Source organism: Dendrobates tinctorius, unplaced genomic scaffold, assembly GCF_039654945.1.
Source record: "Dendrobates tinctorius isolate UK_male_01 unplaced genomic scaffold, ASM3965494v1 ptg000147l, whole genome shotgun sequence".
NCBI lineage: Eukaryota > Metazoa > Chordata > Amphibia > Anura > Dendrobatidae > Dendrobates > Dendrobates tinctorius.
The window spans coordinates 8808534-8829561 of NW_027361814.1; the positions used below are offsets into that span (position 1 = coordinate 8808534).

Here is a 21028-nt window from a genome sequence, read left to right on the forward strand (position 1 = left end):
AATGTCATGATCCAGGCTGGATCTGACAGTTTAAATGAACAAATTGAACTTTTTTTCCTTTGGCTTGGTGCCAAAGTGGGTTGATTGCCCCCGGTGGCCATTAGAATTATTACACGTGGTGTTTCATTCTAAGTTGCCCGGTGGTGGTGAGTGGTATCGCACCTTAGTTTTAGGGTTAATGTGCACGCAATTACAAATCAAGTGTTAGGCTCTATAAAAGGGAGCCAGGTGGGTTCAATCACTGTTGGTGATATTGTGTGTTAGTCATTCACAAGGAAGCCTGGGTGAATGAAGGAGCTGAACATGAGTCCTGCGCAGCCCAGCCAGAGGGGACGAGTGGCAGCTAGGTGGTCTGCAAGAAGGGCTGGCATGGCATGGTGGAGTCACAGTTTATGGTGTTGGCAGGAAGTGCTAGCATGGCTTGGTGGAGTGATGACTATGGACAGAGTTGCACTCAGCATGTGGGACTTGGTTGCTGAGAGCTGGACTCAAGCATGCTGGACTTCTTGGGCAGGAGCTGAACTCATCTTTGGGACTCTGTTACTGGACAGCTGCAACTGGTGGTGGACTCTGCTCCAAGGCTGCACTATGGTGAAGGATCCAGTTATGGTGATGGATCTGGGTGGAGGAGAAGATGCACACAGGTGGTGGGCTCTGTTGCTAGGAGCGTACGCAACAGAGCAAAGCTAAGTGGTTTTTCCCCTGTTTTGTCATCTTTCCTCATGTGTGTTTTAGTGCAGTGGTGGGATTAGTTTCCGCACCGACCAATTCTCTAGTGAGGGTTTAGGTCAGGGCGAGCTAGGATTTTTACGTTCCTGTTGCGCGCCAGGTGCGGAACCGGCATAGGGAACGTTAGGAGTGCAGGGACACTGGCTCAGGGGAGCTCAGGAGGTCTCCACTTCCCTATTCCCTATCGCAGGGCCCACCATTGTTAATGTTTCCCAGGTTTCCCTTATTGTTTAAATTCGCCTTACTGGAGGCGGGGTTTCCAGACTTGTATATACGTGTAATGTCTAAATTCGCCAGTTGGAGGCGGTGTATCCAGCTGCACGTGTTTATTATTTAAATTCGCCCCACTGGAGGTGGTGTATCCAGGGTCACGTGCGTCACATGGGTTCGCCTTGCGGTACTCACTGCGTCCAGACATGCGTGACCGTGACAAGAAATACATGCAGCTGAAAATAAGAAAGAATTACCATTTCTCAAAAGGTCAAAAAGTCACGGTCTCTAGGAGTGCTGTCAGCACATCTGTCTAAATCTATGCAAGACATATTTAACCAAGTGTTCCAGACTAGCAGATTAATATAATAACTCTATCAGTCCGTAAACTGAAGAGATCGATACTGACTGACGGTATTGTAGGGAGAATATCAATCTGTTATATGGATCCAAACTCAATGGGGTTGGAACAAATGGAGCAATTCCAGTAAACACAATGGGCTCGGTTCATTAAAGAGGCTGTCCACTAGTGAAGCCGGCGCTGATTGGTTGCAGGGCTCGTGTGACGTCATGTGAGCCCCGGCGAGTGCCGACACTGCTGGAATGGCACCGGTACGGGAGGTGAGTAAAGGTATTTTTATTTTAACGGGGCCAAACATGGGAAATGAGTAGGAGTTGCCCTAGTAGTGGACGACTCCTTTAAGACAGGGGTTTTGCACGGCATTCTTAATGATGGAACTGCTGGAGTAAGATACGTCTTAAGTCAGCAGCATGATTCTGGCAAAATTTATGCCACTAAAGTGGTGTAAATGTTGATAAATTTGCCGGGTGGGTTCCACCGTGCTCTGTCCCGCCACAAGGGCCGTCCATTTTGTTGAAGCTGGATGGGATTGGCATAAAAACACTAAAAGTCAGACTTGTTTTTAGTCTAAATTTTGCAATATTTCAAGGTGTTTTTACACCAAAAAAGGGATAAACACACATTGATGAATTAAGCTCTTAAAAACGCAGCACGTGTCGAAGACGATGAAACTTTTCTTTGTAGTAAGATAATTATTGCAAGTTCTACACTACAGATAAACAGGTGGATTAAGGTGACTCGGGTTCGGGTCTGAGGACAATCAACGCCAGTTTTATTATTAACCTACAAAACAGTGACAATATTTACCAGGAGCACTGGGAACATAGTTCACGTCACCGGCCACATAACTTGTGTTATCAAACATCTTTCCACTCCATGTAAACACTCTGTACAGTATGTGGCAATCATCGGACCGCCAGTCACATGCCATTTGTTTTCACCATACACCGGAGGTGAGGGAACAAAAGTTCACGTATAATTAGCAATATAATATGTCCTTAGCTGTTACTAGAAAACCAACCGCCACCCAGCGAGCCGGACATCTAGAGATCTTTAACCCATTTGTTAGCTCATGAAAGGGATGGAACTGGTCGCTTAGTGCATTGCTGAAGGTTGTGTTGCTTTAACAGCCCAGAGAAAAACTTGGCTGCCCGCCGTGTTTATGCCACGGAGGCTCAGGGAGTGCCAGCAGTGCCAACGCTTCCTTGTTTACTATCTTGTTCTTAATGTAACAAATGGACAGTTTAATCCAAAGGAATAGAATGTCCTGGGATCGAATACATCTACCGTTATATATTATGAGCGCCCATCCTATTCATTTTTAAATCACGGGGCACTGAGACAGTATTTGGACAGGAGGTTTGGAGCCCCTCTGACACTGGTATTATAATAACACATGGTGGCTACAGATTTTGTATTGGGACCCAGGAACTTTAAGATACACCAATGTTTGAAAATGAAAAAAAAGACACAACGATCACTTCCCACTATAGATGCCATCCAGCGAAAAGAAGTTATCAACTATCCATAGGATAGGTCATAGGTCAGAAGGGGGCCGAAAACTGGACACCCACCCACCAACAGAGGGCACTCATCCCTGTTAGAATGGAGCGACAGTGCACATGCTCGACCGGTGCTACACTCATTTTGCATGGGAATGCTACTCGACTTTTTTTTGGCAGCCCCATAGGGCATGAATAGCGCAGCGGTCGAGCATCTGCACTGTTGCGCCATTCTAGCAGAGATAAAAGTGCCCGGTTCTGTTGATCTTGGGGTCCAAGCAGTCAGACCCCTGTTGGCAGATGATTACTTCTCCCAACACCCCTTTCAGTGTCTGTCTGGTGACCCCCCCAAAATACCTGCAACACAGGCTCCCATTTTAGCATGAACTACCCCCATAGATTTCCTGCCAGGGTCTCTTCAATGCATCTGACACCAAAAAGATCCAGATGCTATTATAGGAGCAGTATTATGTCAGCACTAGGCAGCATTAATAATCCAGATCGGATTAGGATTTTGTCTTTGCTTTTGTGCCGAAAGCTGAATCAAAACCACCTCCAAAAATATACATAGATCTTTTTTCCACATCCTAGAAAAAGAGGAGGAAGAATAAGTGTCCCGCCACTTATTCTCACAGATTTGACTTTGTGTGGATTAACCCACATGAACTTGGCCAATGCTTATGTGGTTCCGTGGAACAACACATTACATCTCCGTGCCAGAGTTTCGCCATGGATTTGTTAGTTACTTTTACAATTCACTTTCCATCCAAACTATTGTGCAAATTACAAGAGAAAGGTCTTTTTTAGATCTCAATGTGGCCGTACACATTAGACATACAGTATGCCGCTATGGAAGCTTCACACAGTCTTGGCAGTTTTGCAGAACACAAAGGGATGATACTTTGACCTGGATACATAGATGATGCAATATTGCCGAGATCTTGCTACAATTGTTGCTCTTTCAACATCACAGTGCGGTCAGTGTTGTATCAAACAAGGAGAAGTAAGAAAGTCACTCTCCATTCGGAAAGTCTATAAACCATAGTCTTCTGTCCAGCCGCTGACAATTATATCTTCATTTACTTATACCTGGATCTGGGTGATCACCCTTATGATGGCTGCTAATACCAAATAGAAAAACTTTGCACTTTTATTTTGGATTATTTCTGATACTTCCGGCTGCAGCCAGATATATATATATACTGTATTCATTGTTCCTCTCTTCCTGGACATTGCCACTTTTTTAGCCTGCAGGGTTGTCCTGGCTAATGATACTGATGACCTATCATTTTGGTAGATCATCTATATTACATTGGTGGGGGTCCGACAACCGCCAGGCGCCCCCATCAATAATCTGTGATTAGCACCATTCAGTGTAGGGCAGTGTACTTATTCTTATTCCCTGTTCGCCGACTATGTCCGGCCGTTGCTGATAACAGCTGCTCGTTGGCAGTGGCGGGAGTCAAACCCCCATTGGTGCCATTAGGTCAGACAACTCGTTTATGGGCGTATTTTTGGTCATCTGAGAAAAATCGATTCAATTATGCAAACTACACTCTGATCAGAGTTTGATCAGCGTCAGTATAATGCGATCCGATTCTCTCAGCAGAGGGGAAGATAGAGAAAAAAAAATGTCTCCATCTTCACTATTCTGTCAGTCTATGGAAAGCAGACTGCACTCAGATGTCATCCGAGTGCAGTCTGACGGTTTCCACGGACTCATCGACTTGGATGGCTGAGAATGATCGAAGGAAAAAAATGAACATGCGCACAGTCCCATAGCATAACATTGCTCCGGGTGCGATCGGCTGTTTTGTCAGATTGCACTCGGGCAGATAACATGGTCATGTGCACGAGCACTAATGAATGTTTTCATCCTGGCACATTTTGATTCTAATTTATCAATTTGGCATATGATGTATGATAAACTTTGCACAATGGACATCAGATTGGGCTCCATAAAAAAGTACTCAATGCTGGGGATTTTACATCAACCTTGCCAATGTAGTTTGCTGCGTGATAGTCACATTCATCTGATGGTTAAAAGTAATGAACAGCATAATAAAAGGCAAAAATAATCTTATTACAACTTCAAAGTGTATCTGTCACCAGATTTCACAATGCAAACTGCCTATGTTATTACAAACATCTCTTAGATCTGATTTGGCTGGTGTACTTACCTTGAAAATAAATGTCAGAATGACTGCATTGTGTCATCCTAATATTAAAATAAGCTTTTATGAGTCCAATTAAAGAATGAAATAGCTCAGTCTGATCACATATCCCTACTGACATCTGCAGCTTGTACTCAGCTGTGTGAGAGCTCAGCAGCAGTAGCAGGATGGACGGACAGTGAAAAGCTGTCAATCATAGTAGGTGGGCAGATATTCTGCATTAGCAGAGAGGAGGAACACTGAGGGGCTGTAAATAATCAAGCTGGCTGGGCAGAGATTCAGCAGCAGGGAGGAGGGACACTGAGGAGATGTCAAAGTAGGTGGGCAGATATTCTGCAGCTACAGAGAGGAGGGACACTGAGGGGCTCTCAATACTCAGGCTGGCTGGACAGAGATTCAGCAGCAGAGAGGAGGAACACTGAGGGGCTGTGAATAATCAAGCTCGCTGGGCAGAGATTCAGCAGCAGGGAGGAGGGACACTGAGGAGCTGTCAATCATAGTAGGTGGGCAGATATTCAGCAGCTACAGAGAGGAGGGACACTAAGGGGGCTCTCAATACTCAGGCTGGCTGGGCAGAGAATCAGCAGCAGCAGAGAGGAGGGACACTGAGGGGCTCTCAATACTCAAGCTAGCTTGGCAGAAATTCAGCAGCAGCAGAGAAGAGGGACAGTGAGGAGCAGCTAATCAAGCTAGGTTGGAAGAGATACAGTTTACATTTCAAAGAGGATTATACAGCAATTCTCATGGATTTTCAAAGTAAGTACCCTGGCCTCATCATATCTAAGAGATCTAGTTAATAACGAATACAGCTTTTATTGTGAAATCTGGTGAGAGATCATCGTTAATGCTCGGGCCCAGACTACCCCTGCAGAATGCTATCCAGAAATAGTGCTGCTGTATTAATAACTGCATTTATAAAATGTATCTAAAGGGTTAAAACAAAGTATTGTGGACATGGAAAACCCCTGTACACAGAGCAAATATCACTGCGCACAGAGGTTGGAAATACTCCACTGGATTTTGATGCATTTGTGTACACAGTCCTATATACAGCTTGTCACAATTAGACGGAGTGACGCACAAAGGGGTTTCATTTGGAGGCGCCACTTCCATGGAAAACGAGGCACACCACTTAACTCAGGGAAAATGGAAATGGCAAGATCCAAGTAGTTCCTTGCATTTTCTAGTAAAGGCTGGCTGTATACAGTATCGAGTGTCATGGAGCTCTGTGGACGCGTCTGTGCGTGACAAGCGGTGACATTACAGCGAGTGGGGGGGATTCTCCGGCTCCCTCTGTCCGAAAGTGGAAAACCTGGTTCAAAGTATTCTGCGATCAAAACTTTCCTTCCCAAGCACCATGCTGTCCGGAGCAGGCTCGTCATATTACAGAGGCAGAACGCCAACAGCTCCAGGTTAAAATAGCCGTCTGCTGGAGTCCTCCAGGCGGTGGTCATGGGGGGCTCCCTCCTGATATTTATAGCTTACAACCCTGCCCGTGGTGCCAATCAACTTATTAGAGGCCTACACTCCCAACTGATCACCGCTGGCTCGGATCCATGACTCTGGACGCTGATGATCCATCCTTAAATTGCCTAAATATTAAGGGTTAATTCTCATCTAAGGCTCTGTTCACACGTCCAGTAATCACAGAAATCCGTTGGAAAAAAAGGTTGTGCACACTCAACTTCTTTGTCCGCCTAAAAAAAAAAAAAAACTAATTTCAACTGGATCCGTTTTATGTTAACATTGAAGTCTATGGCAAACAAAGCCGTTATACAGCCATCCGTTTTTTACTTACCAGTACTGGATCCATCAAATGGAAGAAAATGGAGGGAGATTTAACAGATATGTTTTCCATAGACTTCGATGGTAAAAGAAAAAAAAAAAACGGATCCAGTTGAAATCATTTTTTAAAAAAAGGACAAAAAAATGTGTCTGGACACGTCTTTTGCCATGGAGATGTTCTGACGGATCATTACTGGACATGTGAGCGCAGCCTTAGGTGATGGACTATCGCCCCTGCACACCATTACTGTAGGGTACTTTATCATCTCTGTTTCTTTTTTATGAGGCCATCCCTCTGAACACCCTGATAACACTCTAGTTTACAGCGTAGAGACGTGACAAGCTGCAGAACCCCCGGAAAAGGCAACGAGAACAGTCACAGCCCACAGCAAGAAAACATTAGAAAGAATCTTAATACAATTACTTTGGAAGTAATCTTCACTTGGGTAATCCTTTGGGTGAGATAACCCTCACAATGCTGTGTTATCCCTCCACCATGCTTTACTAATAGTGTTGAGAATAGGTAGCTTTATATCAGAGGAGCAAAGGAGCTCAGATTCTGGCTGGGTAGCAGGGCAGCCCTTACAAGCTGTATTGCAAACAGCTTGTTAGCGTAGCGCTCCTTGCCTAGGAGATCGGCCACCGGCCACGGAATAGGCGATTACTTGTTCAACTGTTGGAACCCGAACTAAACGGGGAATGTTTCCCTCCCCCATTACAAAAAGGAGCGACAGATCAGACACCTGCCCGCCACTCTGCTGGAAGATGCCTCACAGGGAATGAATGAAGCGGCGGTCCAGCATGTGCTCTGCTGCTCCAGCCTATCGGGGTTCTACCAATCATTGTGGGTCCCTGCGATCGGACCCCCACAGATCAGTAAGGTATCACCTATCCTGGCGATAAGGAATAACGTGTTTTCACCGGACAACCTCTTTGTAGGGTTATTCCCAAGATAGTGAGCGATCACTTACTGTTTGTTGGGGTCCAACTGCTGGGACCCCCAGTGATCCCAATAATGGAGCTCTGGAGCCCGAGACGCAGGATAAGTTACTATCTCGGAAAAAAAAACAATATCATACAACCATGAACAAGAGATAATAAGCCGGGACAAAGCTTTCCCTGTGAAATCAGCTGTTCTCCATGGTTGGAGAAACCAGGCCCAGGGGAAAGGGGCTTCCTTGTAGAAGGACCCCTCTAAGATAATCCATATAATAACAGATATTACAAGTTAGTTTTAAGTTTCTGGGGAAATGGCCATGTTTTGGTTTGAGAAATATTCTTTCTACTATTCTTTTTTATTCATCTTATTCTTATTATTTATTCCAATTCTTAATAATAATAATAATTATTATTATTATGTATTTATTATTATGTATTTATTATTAAGTTTTATTATTATATTATTATTGATTCATTTTAATTATTTATTTTCTTATGATTAATTATTCTAAACTCACGGTCTAAATATTAGAGTAAATTAACCAAAAATCCTATTTTTTAAAATGTATAAATGGTTCCTGCAACAACCTATGATTCTCCAGCTGTGACGGAACTACAACTCCAATCATGTCAGGAGAATAATGGGGGGTCTGTCGCTGTATATTGTGTCCTTTGCAAAACAACCAGAAAACTCTTCCCTGATATGCAGGAGAAATATCTTGTAACCACAGGTCGCACACAACAATGGACTTTTCAGGAAAAATGCAAAAACAGCAGAGCTGAGCTCACAGTCCTCGTGGAGTCAGCGGAAGCCAACACATAGCACAGATGTAGCAGAGCTGACTGGGTCATTCTCCTGTTTCTCTTATACAAGTAGGATTACCTACTAAATAACAACCAATCCTCTGCAACATAGACAATCTCAGCTCTGCTACATCATTAGATTTATTTCCTGTTGGATCTATTGGGGCCAATTTTAGGAGCAGGCTACGTCACCGCTGTCAGGAATCCATCTATGCTGATGCTGACTATTAGGAAACACTGACTCCATTGCTCTAGTCTATGTCATGTCAACAAACCCTTGGGAAAAACAATCACACCTCATGGGGACTGTTGACAATTGCCAGGAAACAGAGCTGATGAATGACAAATGCAAACTGAAAAAATGGTGCTGAGAAAGCAAATAAGGCTCAATAAACACCATGCAATCTGCTATCACTGCACACATGTAGCAGAGCTGATCACACATGTAGCAGAGCTGAACACACATGTAGCAGAGCTGAACACACATGTAGCAGAGCTGATCACACACGTAGCAGAGCTGATCATACATGTAGTAGAGCTGAACACACATGTAGCAGAGCTGATGATACATGTAGCAGAGCTGAACACACATGTAGCAGAGCTGATGACATGTAGCAGAGCTGAACACACATGTAGCAGAGCTGAAGACACATGTAGCAGAGCTGAAGACACATGTAGCAGAGCTGACCACACATGTAGCAGAGCTGACCACACATGTAGCAGAGCTGACCACACATGTAGCAGAGCTGATGACATGTAGCAGAGCTGACCACACATGTAGCAGAGCTGACCACACATGTAGCAGAGCTGACCAGACATGTAGCAGAGCTGAACACACATGTAGCAGAGCTGATCACACATGTAGTAGAGCTGAACACACATGTAGCAGAGCTGAAGACACATGTAGCAGAGCTGAACACACATGTAGCAGAGCTGAACACACATGTAGCAGAGCTGACCACACATGTAGCAGAGCTGACCACACATGTAGCAGAGCTGAACACACATGTAGCAGAGCTGATGACATGTAGCAGAGCTGACCACACATGTAGCAGAGCTGACCACATATGTAGCAGAGCTGATCATACATGTAGTAGAGCTGATCACACATGTAGCAGAGCTGATCAGACATGTAGTAGAGCTGAACACACATGTAGCAGAGCTGATGATACATGTAGCAGAGCTGACGACATGTAGCAGAGCTGAACACACATGTAGCAGTGCTGACCAGACATGTAGCAGAGCTGAACACACATGTAGCAGAGCTGATCACACATGTAGTAGAGCTGAACACACATGTAGCAGAGCTGAACACACGTAGCAGAGCTGAACACACATGTAGCAGAGCTGAACACACATGTAGCAGAGCTGATCATACATGTAGTAGAGCTGAACACACATGTAGCAGAGCTGATGATACATGTAGCAGAGCTGACCACACATGTAGCAGAGCTGACCACACATGTAGCAGAGCTGAACACACATGTAGCAGAGCTGAACACACATGTAGTAGAGCTGATCACAAATGTAGCAGAGCTGACCACACATGTAGCAGAGCTGATCATACATGTAGCAGAGCTGATCATACATGTAGCAGAGCTGATGACATGTAGCAGAGCTGAACACACATGTAGCAGAGCTGATCACACATGTAGCAGAGCTGATGATACATGTAGCAGAGCTGAACACACATGTAGCAGAGCTGATGACATGTAGCAGAGCTGAAGACACATGTAGCAGAGCTGAAGACACATGTAGCAGAGCTGAACACACATGTAGCAGAGCTGACCACACATGTAGCAGAGCTGACCACACATGTAGCAGAGCTGATGACATGTAGCAGAGCTGACCACACATGTAGCAGAGCTGACCACACATGTAGCAGAGCTGACCAGACATGTAGCAGAGCTGAACACACATGTAGCAGAGCTGATCACACATGTAGTAGAGCTGAACACACATGTAGCAGAGCTGAAGACACATGTAGCAGAGCTGAACACACATGTAGCAGAGCTGAACACACATGTAGCAGAGCTGACCACACATGTAGCAGAGCTGACCACACATGTAGCAGAGCTGAACACACATGTAGCAGAGCTGATGACATGTAGCAGAGCTGACCACACATGTAGCAGAGCTGACCACATATGTAGCAGAGCTGATCATACATGTAGTAGAGCTGATCACACATGTAGCAGAGCTGATCAGACATGTAGTAGAGCTGAACACACATGTAGCAGAGCTGATGATACATGTAGCAGAGCTGACGACATGTAGCAGAGCTGAACACACATGTAGCAGTGCTGACCAGACATGTAGCAGAGCTGAACACACATGTAGCAGAGCTGATCACACATGTAGTAGAGCTGAACACACATGTAGCAGAGCTGAACACACGTAGCAGAGCTGAACACACATGTAGCAGAGCTGAACACACATGTAGCAGAGCTGATCATACATGTAGTAGAGCTGAACACACATGTAGCAGAGCTGATGATACATGTAGCAGAGCTGACCACACATGTAGCAGAGCTGACCACACATGTAGCAGAGCTGAACACACATGTAGCAGAGCTGAACACACATGTAGTAGAGCTGATCACAAATGTAGCAGAGCTGACCACACATGTAGCAGAGCTGATCATACATGTAGCAGAGCTGATCATACATGTAGCAGAGCTGATGACATGTAGCAGAGCTGAACACACATGTAGCAGAGCTGATCACACATGTAGCAGAGCTGATCACACATGTAGCAGAGCTGATGACATGTAGCAGAGCTGAACACACATGTAGCAGAGCTGAACACACATGTAGCAGAGCTGAACACACATGTAGCACAGATGATTTGATCCACATGTCATCATAATATCCTCATCTGTGAGTGTATATAGGACTGTCTGCAGATGCTGTAATACTCAAACCAGGTACCAAACTCAGCTCTGCTACATCAGTCTAATGCTTGCAGCTGTCAGGCTGCTGCTCACCCTGCAGGGGCTCCTCCTGGACGCTGTGCCCGCCGTCACTGTGGGACATGGTGCTCCGTGCTCGGCCACAGCTGCCGCAGCTGCTCCGGGCTCCGTCGCTGGCTTGTTATTGTTATTGCTCTAAGCTCCAGGATGACGTAAGCACGGAGGCGGCAGCTGATTGGCTGAATGCAGCTCCCTCCCCCTGTGCTGAGGCCCGGCCTCCCACACTGCACGGCGGCACAGGCGGCACTCTGCGCCCACTGACCGCTGCCCGGGCACCGCCGCCCCACAGCATTGTCCTCCGGCTTCTATTCTGGGCTCTGGACGGTGACACTGCAGAAATGGCGCCTGCTGGTGCTAGGTGTGCAGTCAGCTGCCGAGGAGGGGAGAGAAAGACATCATTACAGCTAGAAAAAACCTCATCATAATAATCATCTGCACAGTGCAGACAGAACTGGAACGATAATACAAGAATTATTGATCATAGCAAAAATAATAACAACATAGGAAGAGCAATAATAATACTAAAAATCACAAACTATAGCAATAATAATAATAACATGCTGCAACACAAGGATCGTAATCAGGAATAATAATGACAGCTAAAACAATAGAGACGACAAGGAAAAATAGCCATAATAATAACACGATTACTGATAATAATCAGAGAAATAACTAAAAAGTGAGAAACAATAATAATGATACAATGCTAAAACATGATAAGGGTTAACAGAAGCCATATTAATAGCGAGAACAGTAAAATATGATGATAGTGATGATAAGAAAATAATAGAGACGATGATGATATTAGCGAGAGCGACTACAATCAGCAATAATAATGACAACAGAAGCATTAATAGCAGCAAGAGAAAAGCAGGGAATAATATGGATGATGTTGTTGGTGATGATGATTACAAAAAAACCCCTGAAAAATAATAACAATGAATTATCCATCAGTCAGACATCTGGGACTGGTATTACCTTTTCCTAGAAGGCTCTGACCTTCCATCATTCACATCAGATGCAGTTTTGTAACTGTGTTGTCCCTGCCAGGGGAAGAAATGGCAGAGGCCTGCGCCAGAAGTAGCAGAGTATATGAACCCCTTACTATTTAACCCCTGCTTGTTTGGAGATCACCATAGAGCATTGCTGTCATGACTCTCTGGAAATTCGCAAGTGCGTCAGTCTTACCCGGTAAGGATTTGTTCAGATATGTTGGAAACGCTGCAGATTTTCTGTCTCTCATTGCAGATTAAGGCCATGTGCACACGATGCAGATATCCAGCGGATCCGCAGCAGATTTTTCCACGCAGAAACGCTGCATATCCACATTGTGATGTACAGTAGCGTGTTAGTCAATAGAAAAAAACAAACGCTGTGCAGACGCTGCGGATTTTGCCGCGTGGTTTTCTTGTGGTTCAAAATATGCAGCATGTCACTTCTTTTGTGCGGTTTTCCACCTGCTCCATTCTCCAAATCCGCAGGGGAAAACCACACAAAAACCGCAAGAAAACAGGAAGAAATCCGGAGGAAAAATGCAGGTCATTCAACCTGCGGATTTCTTCCATTCTGAGCGGAAAAATCCGCAGGGCTAAAAAGTCCGTCTGCACTCAGCCTAAAAGTCCACGGTGTATAAGGCTGAGTGCAGACGGACTTTTTAGCCCTGCGGATTTTTCCGCGCAGAATGGAAGAAATCCGCAGGTTAAATGACCTGCATTTTTCCTGCGGATTTCTTCCATTTTTCATGCAGTTTTCTTGCGGTTTTTGTGCGGTTTTCCCCCTGCGGATTTGGTGACAGGGGAGATGGAAAACCGCACAAAAGAAGTAACATGCTGCGGATTTTGTACCGCGGGAAAACCGTGCGGAAAAATCCGCAGCGTCTGCACAGCGTTTTTTTTTTTACATTGATTTTAAGGCTACTGTACATCACAATGCGGATATGCAACGTTTCTGCACGGTAAAATCCACTGCGGAACCGCTGCAAATCTGCATCGTGTGCACACAGCCTTACAGTAGCAGCAAAGTGAATGAGATTTTGCCCAAACTGTCTACATGCTGCACAGAAAAAAATCCCTCCTGAAATTGGCAACCTATGTTGTTAATTTTCACTGTGGACATAGACCCTGCAAAGCGTGAAATCCACATCAAATCTTCAACAAAATCTACATGGGAAACATTTTGTGTATTTGCATCAACATATGCTAGGGACTTACCCTTAGACTATGTTAACGCATTGCTTTTTTGTGCCGTTTTTTTCCACAGGCAAAACCTGCTCTGCTTTTTTTTGGTATCTTTTTGGTGCAGATGATAATGTGTGATCACTCTACAAAACATATTTAATAATGTAAGCTTAATTTGCAAAAAAAAAAAAATCAGTAAAAACACAAGGCTGCATTTTTTGAACTTTCTCATTGCTTTCTATAGTTAAAAACTGTTGCAAACGCATTGAAAGAAGAGACTTGCTGCAGTTTTCAAAAAAGCATCAGATTTCCAATTCAGTCAGGAAAAAAAAAAGTGTGCGCAAGATGTCTGACATCTCAGGGTAAAATCTGCACCAAATCTGCACCTGAGGTCACATTTTTGATGCGTTTTTTTCATGCGCATTGTATGCGTTTTTGTAAACTAAATAAAGATATATTAAAGTATTTAGCAAAAAAAAAAAAGATGTGTGATGTCATTTCTGGTCCAACCTCTTTTACTTTAGTCCAACCCATACTCCATTACACACACAGATAGACAGATAAATAGACAGATGGATGGATAAATAGATAGATAATAGATAGATGGAATGAGATAGATAGACAGATAGATAGAAAGATCGATAGATAGATTAGATAGATAGATAGATACATAGATATATATCTGTGTATCTATAGACATATCTAACTGGCTATTAAAATAGGATGGGCCCAAACAAAAAATTACGTGGGCTCAGAGAGGGAAAACCGACGGCCGGGGGCCAATATTTGTAGCCTGGGAAGGGGGTAATACCCTTGGATCTTCCCAGGCTATGAATATCAGCCCGCAGCTGTCTACATAGCCTTTACTGGCTATTAAAATAGGGGGACCCCCCAAAAATGATGTGGGGTTCCCCTATAATTAATAGCCAGAAAGGCTACACAGACAGCTGCGGGCTGATATTAATAGCCTAGAGAGGGTCCATGGATATTGAACCCCCCCCGGCTATAAACACCAGCCCGCAGCCGCCCCAGAAATGGCGCATCTCTAAGATGCGCCAATTTCGGCACTTAGCCTCTCTCTACCCACTGCCGTTTGGCGGTGGCAGCAGCATCAAACCCGCAGCGTTTCCTGACCATGGAAACACTCTCATAGCTTTTGCTGGAAGCAGCTTTTCATTTGCATAAAAAAAGGCTGCAAAAAGGCAACATGTGAATATACTCTTAGGGTATGTTTCCATGATCCGTAATCAGCAGCGATTTGGACGCAGCACATGTCCACTGCCAGCGTCGGACTGGAACACCTTGGGCCCACCAGAGAAAATCATTCTTGGGGCCCACTAAGTAGCTGCATAGAGTTAAATACCAGACCACCAATTATGCGGTAAAACACGCTAATATCCGGGTATAAGGTTGTACATGTCTTAATTATGTAGCAGGAGTTGGGGTAGCCCCCTCATAGAATATAAAGCAGCCCCCTCACATAGTATAATGCAGCCATCTCATAGAATATAAGGCAGCCATCTCATAGAATATAATACTGCCCCCCTCATAGGGTATAATACTGCCCCCCTCATAGGGAATAATGCACCCCCTCATAGGGTATAATGCACCCCCTCATAGGGTATAATGCACCCCCTCATAGGGTATAATACTGCCCCCCTCATAGGGAATAATGCACCCCCTCATAGGGTATAATGCTGCCCCCTCATAGGGTATAATCCTGCCCCCTCATAGGGTATAATGCTGCCCCCTCATAGGGTATAATACTGCCCCCCTCATAGGGAATAATGCACCCCCTCATAGGGTATAATGCTGCCTCCTCATAGGGTATAATACTGCCCCCCTCATAGGGTATAATACTGCCCCCCTCATAGGGAATAATGCACCCCCTCATAGGGTATAATGCTGCCCCCTCATAGGGTATAATGTTGCCCCCTCATAGGGTATAATACTGCCCCCCTCATAGGGAATAATGCACCCCCTCATAGGGTATAATGCACCCCCTCATAGGGTATAATGCACCCCCTCATAGGGTATAATACTGCCCCCCTCATAGGGAATAATGCACCCCCTCATAGGGTATAATGCTGCCCCCTCATAGGGTATAATGCTGCCCCCTCATAGGGTATAATACTGCCCCCCTCATAGGGAATAATGCACCCCCTCATAGGGTATAATGCTGCCTCCTCATAGGGTATAATACTGCCCCCCTCATAGGGTATAATACTGCCCCCCTCATAGGGAATAATGCACCCCCTCATAGGGTATAATGCTGCCCTCCTCATAGGGTATAATGCTGCCTCCTCATAGGGTATAATACTGCCCCCTCATAGGATATAATAATGCCCCCCTCATAGGGAATAATGCTGCCTCCTCATAGGGTATAATGCTATATAGATATATAGATATAGAGTTAGATAGATATAGATAGAAAGATAGATGTAGAAATAGATAGATATAGAGATAGAAAGTAGATAATGGATAGATATAGATAGAAAGATTCATAGAGATAGATAGAGATAGATAGAGATAGATATAAAGATAGATATAGAAAGAAATATAGATAGATAGATCGATAGGTAGATAGATATAGAGATAGATAGAAAATAGATAATGGATAGATAGATAGATAGATAGATAGATGTAGAGATAGATGTCTATAGATAGAAAGATATAGGGATAGATAGATATATAGATAGAGATAGATAATAGATATAGATAATAGATAGAGATATACAGATATAATAATAATAATAATATAGACATAGATAGATATAGAGATAAATATATATAGATAGATGGCTATAAATAAAAATAGATATAGAGATATATAGAGATAGATATAGAGATAGATATAGAGACAGATAGATATAGAGATAGATATAGAGATAATAGCTAGATATAGAGATATGTATAGAGATAGATAGATATAGAGTTAGATAGATATAGAGAGATATAGAGATAGATAGAGATAGCTAGATAGATAGATGGATAGATAGATAGAGATAATAGAGATAATAGATAGATATAATAGATAGATATAGAGATAGATATAGAGATAGATGGATAGATCAATAGATAGATAGATAAAGAGCGAGAGATAGAGATTGATAGATAATGAGATATAGAGATAGATATAGAGATATAGTGTTAGATAGAAAGATAGATATGGATATAGAGAACAGATATAGAGATAGATAGATATAGAGATAGATAGATAGATATAGAGATAATATATAGATAGATAGCTATAGAGATAATATATAGATAGCTATAGAGAGAGAGATATAGAGATAGATATAGAGAGAAACAGATATATATATAGAGATAGATATAGAGATAGATAGGTAGATAGATATAGAGATAATAGATATAGAGATAGATAGAGATAGAGAGAGCGATAGATATAGAGAGAGATAGATACAGAGAACGATTAATAGATAGATAGATAGATATAGATAATAGATAGAGATAGATAGATAAAGATAGATAATAAATATAGTGATAACAGATAGATATAGAGTAAGATAGAAAGATATAGAGATAGGTAGATATAGATAATAGAGATAGCTAGATAGATAGACATAATAGAAAGACAGATAAAGAGATAGAGCGATAGATAGATATACAGAGATATAGATATAGAGATAGATAGAGATATATAGATAGATAGCTATAGAGATAGATATAGAGAGAAATAGAGATAGATATAGAGATAGATAGAGATAGATTTATAGATATAGATATAAAGATAGATATAGAGATAGATATAGAGATAGAGCGATAGATAGCGAGAGATATAGATATAGAGATAGATAGATACAGAGAAAAGATATAGAGATAGATAACGGATAGATAAATAGATAGATAGGTATAGAGATAGATAGATATAGATATTAGATAGAGATATATATAGATAAAGATAGATAGATATAGATGGTAGCTAGATAGATAATAAATATAGAGATAATAGATATAGAGATAGATAGAGTAAGATAGATAGATATAGAGATAGATAGATAGACATAATAGATAGATATAGAGATATATATAGATAGATATAGAGATAGATGTAGAGATAGAAAGATAGATATAAAGATAGAGCGATAGAGATAGATATAGATATAGATAGATATAGATAATAGATAGAGATAGATATAGATGTAGATAATAGATAGAGATAGATAGATATAGATAATAGATAGAGATAGATATAAGAGAGATAGAGAGAGAGATATATAGAGAAATAGAGATAGATAGAGAGTGAGAGAGATATAAAAAAACAAACAAAACACAATACTCACCTCTCCTCCTCGCTCCCACGCTGCTCCCGGCCTCAGTGTCAGGAGCTGCCCCCTTTGCCAGACACACAGCGGGTGCGCGATGTAGTGACGTCATCGCGCACTGGCTGTGAGTCAGGAGCAGAGAGGACTGAGGGCGGCGCCGGCCCTGATTTACAGCTGTAGTCTGCAGAGCAGCTTACTGGGCTGGGGGCGGGGCCTCTGGGGGTGGAGACCTGAAATGATATTCACTACTTCGCAGTGAATATTCATTTCTCTTTAGCAGCGGGGACAGGGGCTCCTGCCTCCTGACACCCCCTGCTGCTCCACTGGCAGGGGCCCCCATAGCAGCTGCATGGTGTGCGACACACCACTGGCTGGGGGCCCCTGGAGCAGCGGGGGCCCTAGGCAACTGCTGGCCCTGTATGCCTGCAGGTGCCAGGGCCCACCAGATGCCAGGGCCCACCGGAGAATCCTCCGGTTCCCCGGTGGGCCAGTCCCACGCTGTCCACTGCGTACAAAGCGCCGCCAGATTTTGTACACGTGGTGATTCCGCATGTGTTCATTGAACACATGCAGAATCACCGCATCCTATACATTGGACTGTGATATTTATCTAGCGGAGACTGAGCGCCTCCGCAAGATAAATAGACATGCTGCAGTCTAGAAAGACGTGCCACATGTCCGGTTACACAGGGAAGTCAGTGGCAGAGGCGTAGCTAGGGTTTTGGTTTGGGGGGGGGGCAAAACTTCTGAGTGGGCCCCTAACCAGGTAACTTTGATTACAACTCGGTGACGCACCCTAAGGCTGGAGTCACACACAACCATTAAAAAAAAATCGGTCAGATTTTTACGGTACGAAATCGCACAAAGATTTCTTGTCCAGGGATCCGTCTGTCATCCGAATTTCTGGCGATGAACCGATTTTATTCGCATCTAAGCATCCGTTTGACATCCAATACCAATGCCTGATGCTCTTTCCTGTTGACCTGGAGAAGTCTTGCGATTTTATCACAAGTCACACTTGTGGCCCGTTTGTAATCCGATTTTTAATCGCACCCATAGACTTGCAGGCTGGAGTCACACTAGCGAAAAAAATCGAACGAATGCGATAAAAAATCGCATTGCATTCGTCCCAATGTTATTCTATGGTGCAGCTCCCATCATCCGATTTTTTTCCTTGGACCGAGACAATCGCAGCATGCTGCAAATGTCACCGATTTTCGGATCGGACTCGCCAATGCAAGTCTATGGGTGCGATTAAAAATCGGATTACAAACGGACCACAAGTGTGACTTGCGATAAAATCCAGGTCAACAGGAAAATCGACCGATTTTTTCGGTAGTGTGACTCCAGCCTAATAATAGTGGATGTAGGAGACGACTGAGCCGTTACTGAAAATAATCCCTATATAAAGACCAATATTGATATTACCACCATATGGGCAGTGGTAAATACCAGTCCTACAAAACATATAAGTGATTACTGCACAGTTACAGTTGGTGTCTTACCGCTGACGATCTTTCTGATGGAATCGTTCACTTTTCACGTCTTTTCCATCGTCTTTTCCAATGACAACTCCTCCAGCCAGGACTCGGCTACAGAGAATACAACAAAGACACGTTTCACTTCTCATATTCCAGCCCCATCACCATGTATCCCCAACCTGCACAAACCCCTCATCCTGCTGATACTCTAATGCTGAGCCGCTGCTTCCGTATGTGTCCCTATTACTGCACCTGTTGTGTGGTTCTGTGTGACCTCAATTCTAAAGCATCCCTCTACAATATAGTGATGCCGGGTGCACGTGCCCAAAAAACAGTGCCCACATTTTGTCCCCTAGAGTGTAATAATTCCCTCTGTGTGCCCCTTTGACAGTCACAGTAATCTGAGTGCCCCTATAACAATAAGTACCCACTTTACATTTAATAATGTCCTGAGTCTCCCCCCGTACAGCTCCCCTATGCACAACATAATGCCCCCTCACTGTATATATACTGACCCCTTAGTATCCCCCAATGATTTTTCCCACACTGTATGATGGCCCCCTCACTGTAATCTCCACATTGTATGATGGCCCCCTTACTGTAATCTCCACATAGTGTGATGGCCCCCTAGATAGCCTCCATATAGTATAATACACCAGATCGTCCTCAATATAGTATAATGCAGCCCCCATAGGCAGACGCTACAGTATAATGCAGCCCACCATAGGCAGACTCAATAGTATATTGCAGCCCCCAATAAGCAGACTGTTAAGTAAGGCAGCACTCCCCTATAGGCAGACTGTAATATAAGGCAGCACTCCCCCCATAAGCAGACTGTAGTATAAGGCAGCTCCCATCCCCTATAGGCAGACTGTAGTATAAGGCAGCCCCCCCTATAGGCAGACTGTAGTATAATGCACCCCAATAAAAAAATCCAATACTCACCTCTCTTGCTCCCGGCTCCTGCGCTGCTCACTGCTCCCACTCATCTCCTGACAGTGGGTGCCAGGCAGTGACGTCATTGTGCCCGCTGTCAGCGAGAGGATGATGGGAGTCTAGGAGGTCAGCTGTATCGGCAGCTGAACCTGCAATCGATGACAGGTGGGGGGCCCACTGCTGGCACCGGGCCCCCCTGCCTGCTCAGGGGCCCATAGCGGCCGGGCGGCAGAGCAGGAAGATCGATTCTCACTACTCTGCCGCAGAATGTAACTGTATCGGTGCGCTGCGCATGCCGATACAGTTACAGTAGCATAGCTTCGGGTGAGCCCCCTCAGAGAGCGGGGCCCGGGGCCACCGCCCCCTCTGCCCCCCAGGTAACTATACTACTGCATAGTTGAGATGGGATTTCATGAAATCCCATCCACTATGCTGTAACATCTGGCCGCTGCGGATTGGACGCTGCAGCTGTACCCAGCGTCCAATCCGCAGCTATTACTGACCATGGAAAGATACTATTACTATGCTCAATGGGGATCGTGAGCACAGATTTTTGCAATGTCATAGAATTAGGAAGTAATCTTTTCATTCCTTTAATATGTCATTGGGCCGCTGTAGAGCTGCACATATGACATGTCTACACTAGTTACAGCATTCTGAAAATTCACACAT

General features: G+C 43.9%; 1 protein-coding gene across 1 annotated transcript in view; it reads right to left on the reverse strand.

Moving 5' to 3' along the window:
- The window catches only part of BNIP3 (BCL2 interacting protein 3), a 48281-nt gene extending 36639 nt beyond the window's left edge, over window positions 1-11642 (reverse strand). The window contains exon 1 of the mRNA XM_073546383.1: window positions 11492-11642. Coding sequence (XP_073402484.1) covers window positions 11492-11540 — 49 coding nt within the window. The 5' untranslated portion in view covers window positions 11541-11642. The remainder of the gene's footprint in view (window positions 1-11491) is intronic.
- Window positions 11643-21028: the final 9386 nt, after the last annotated feature.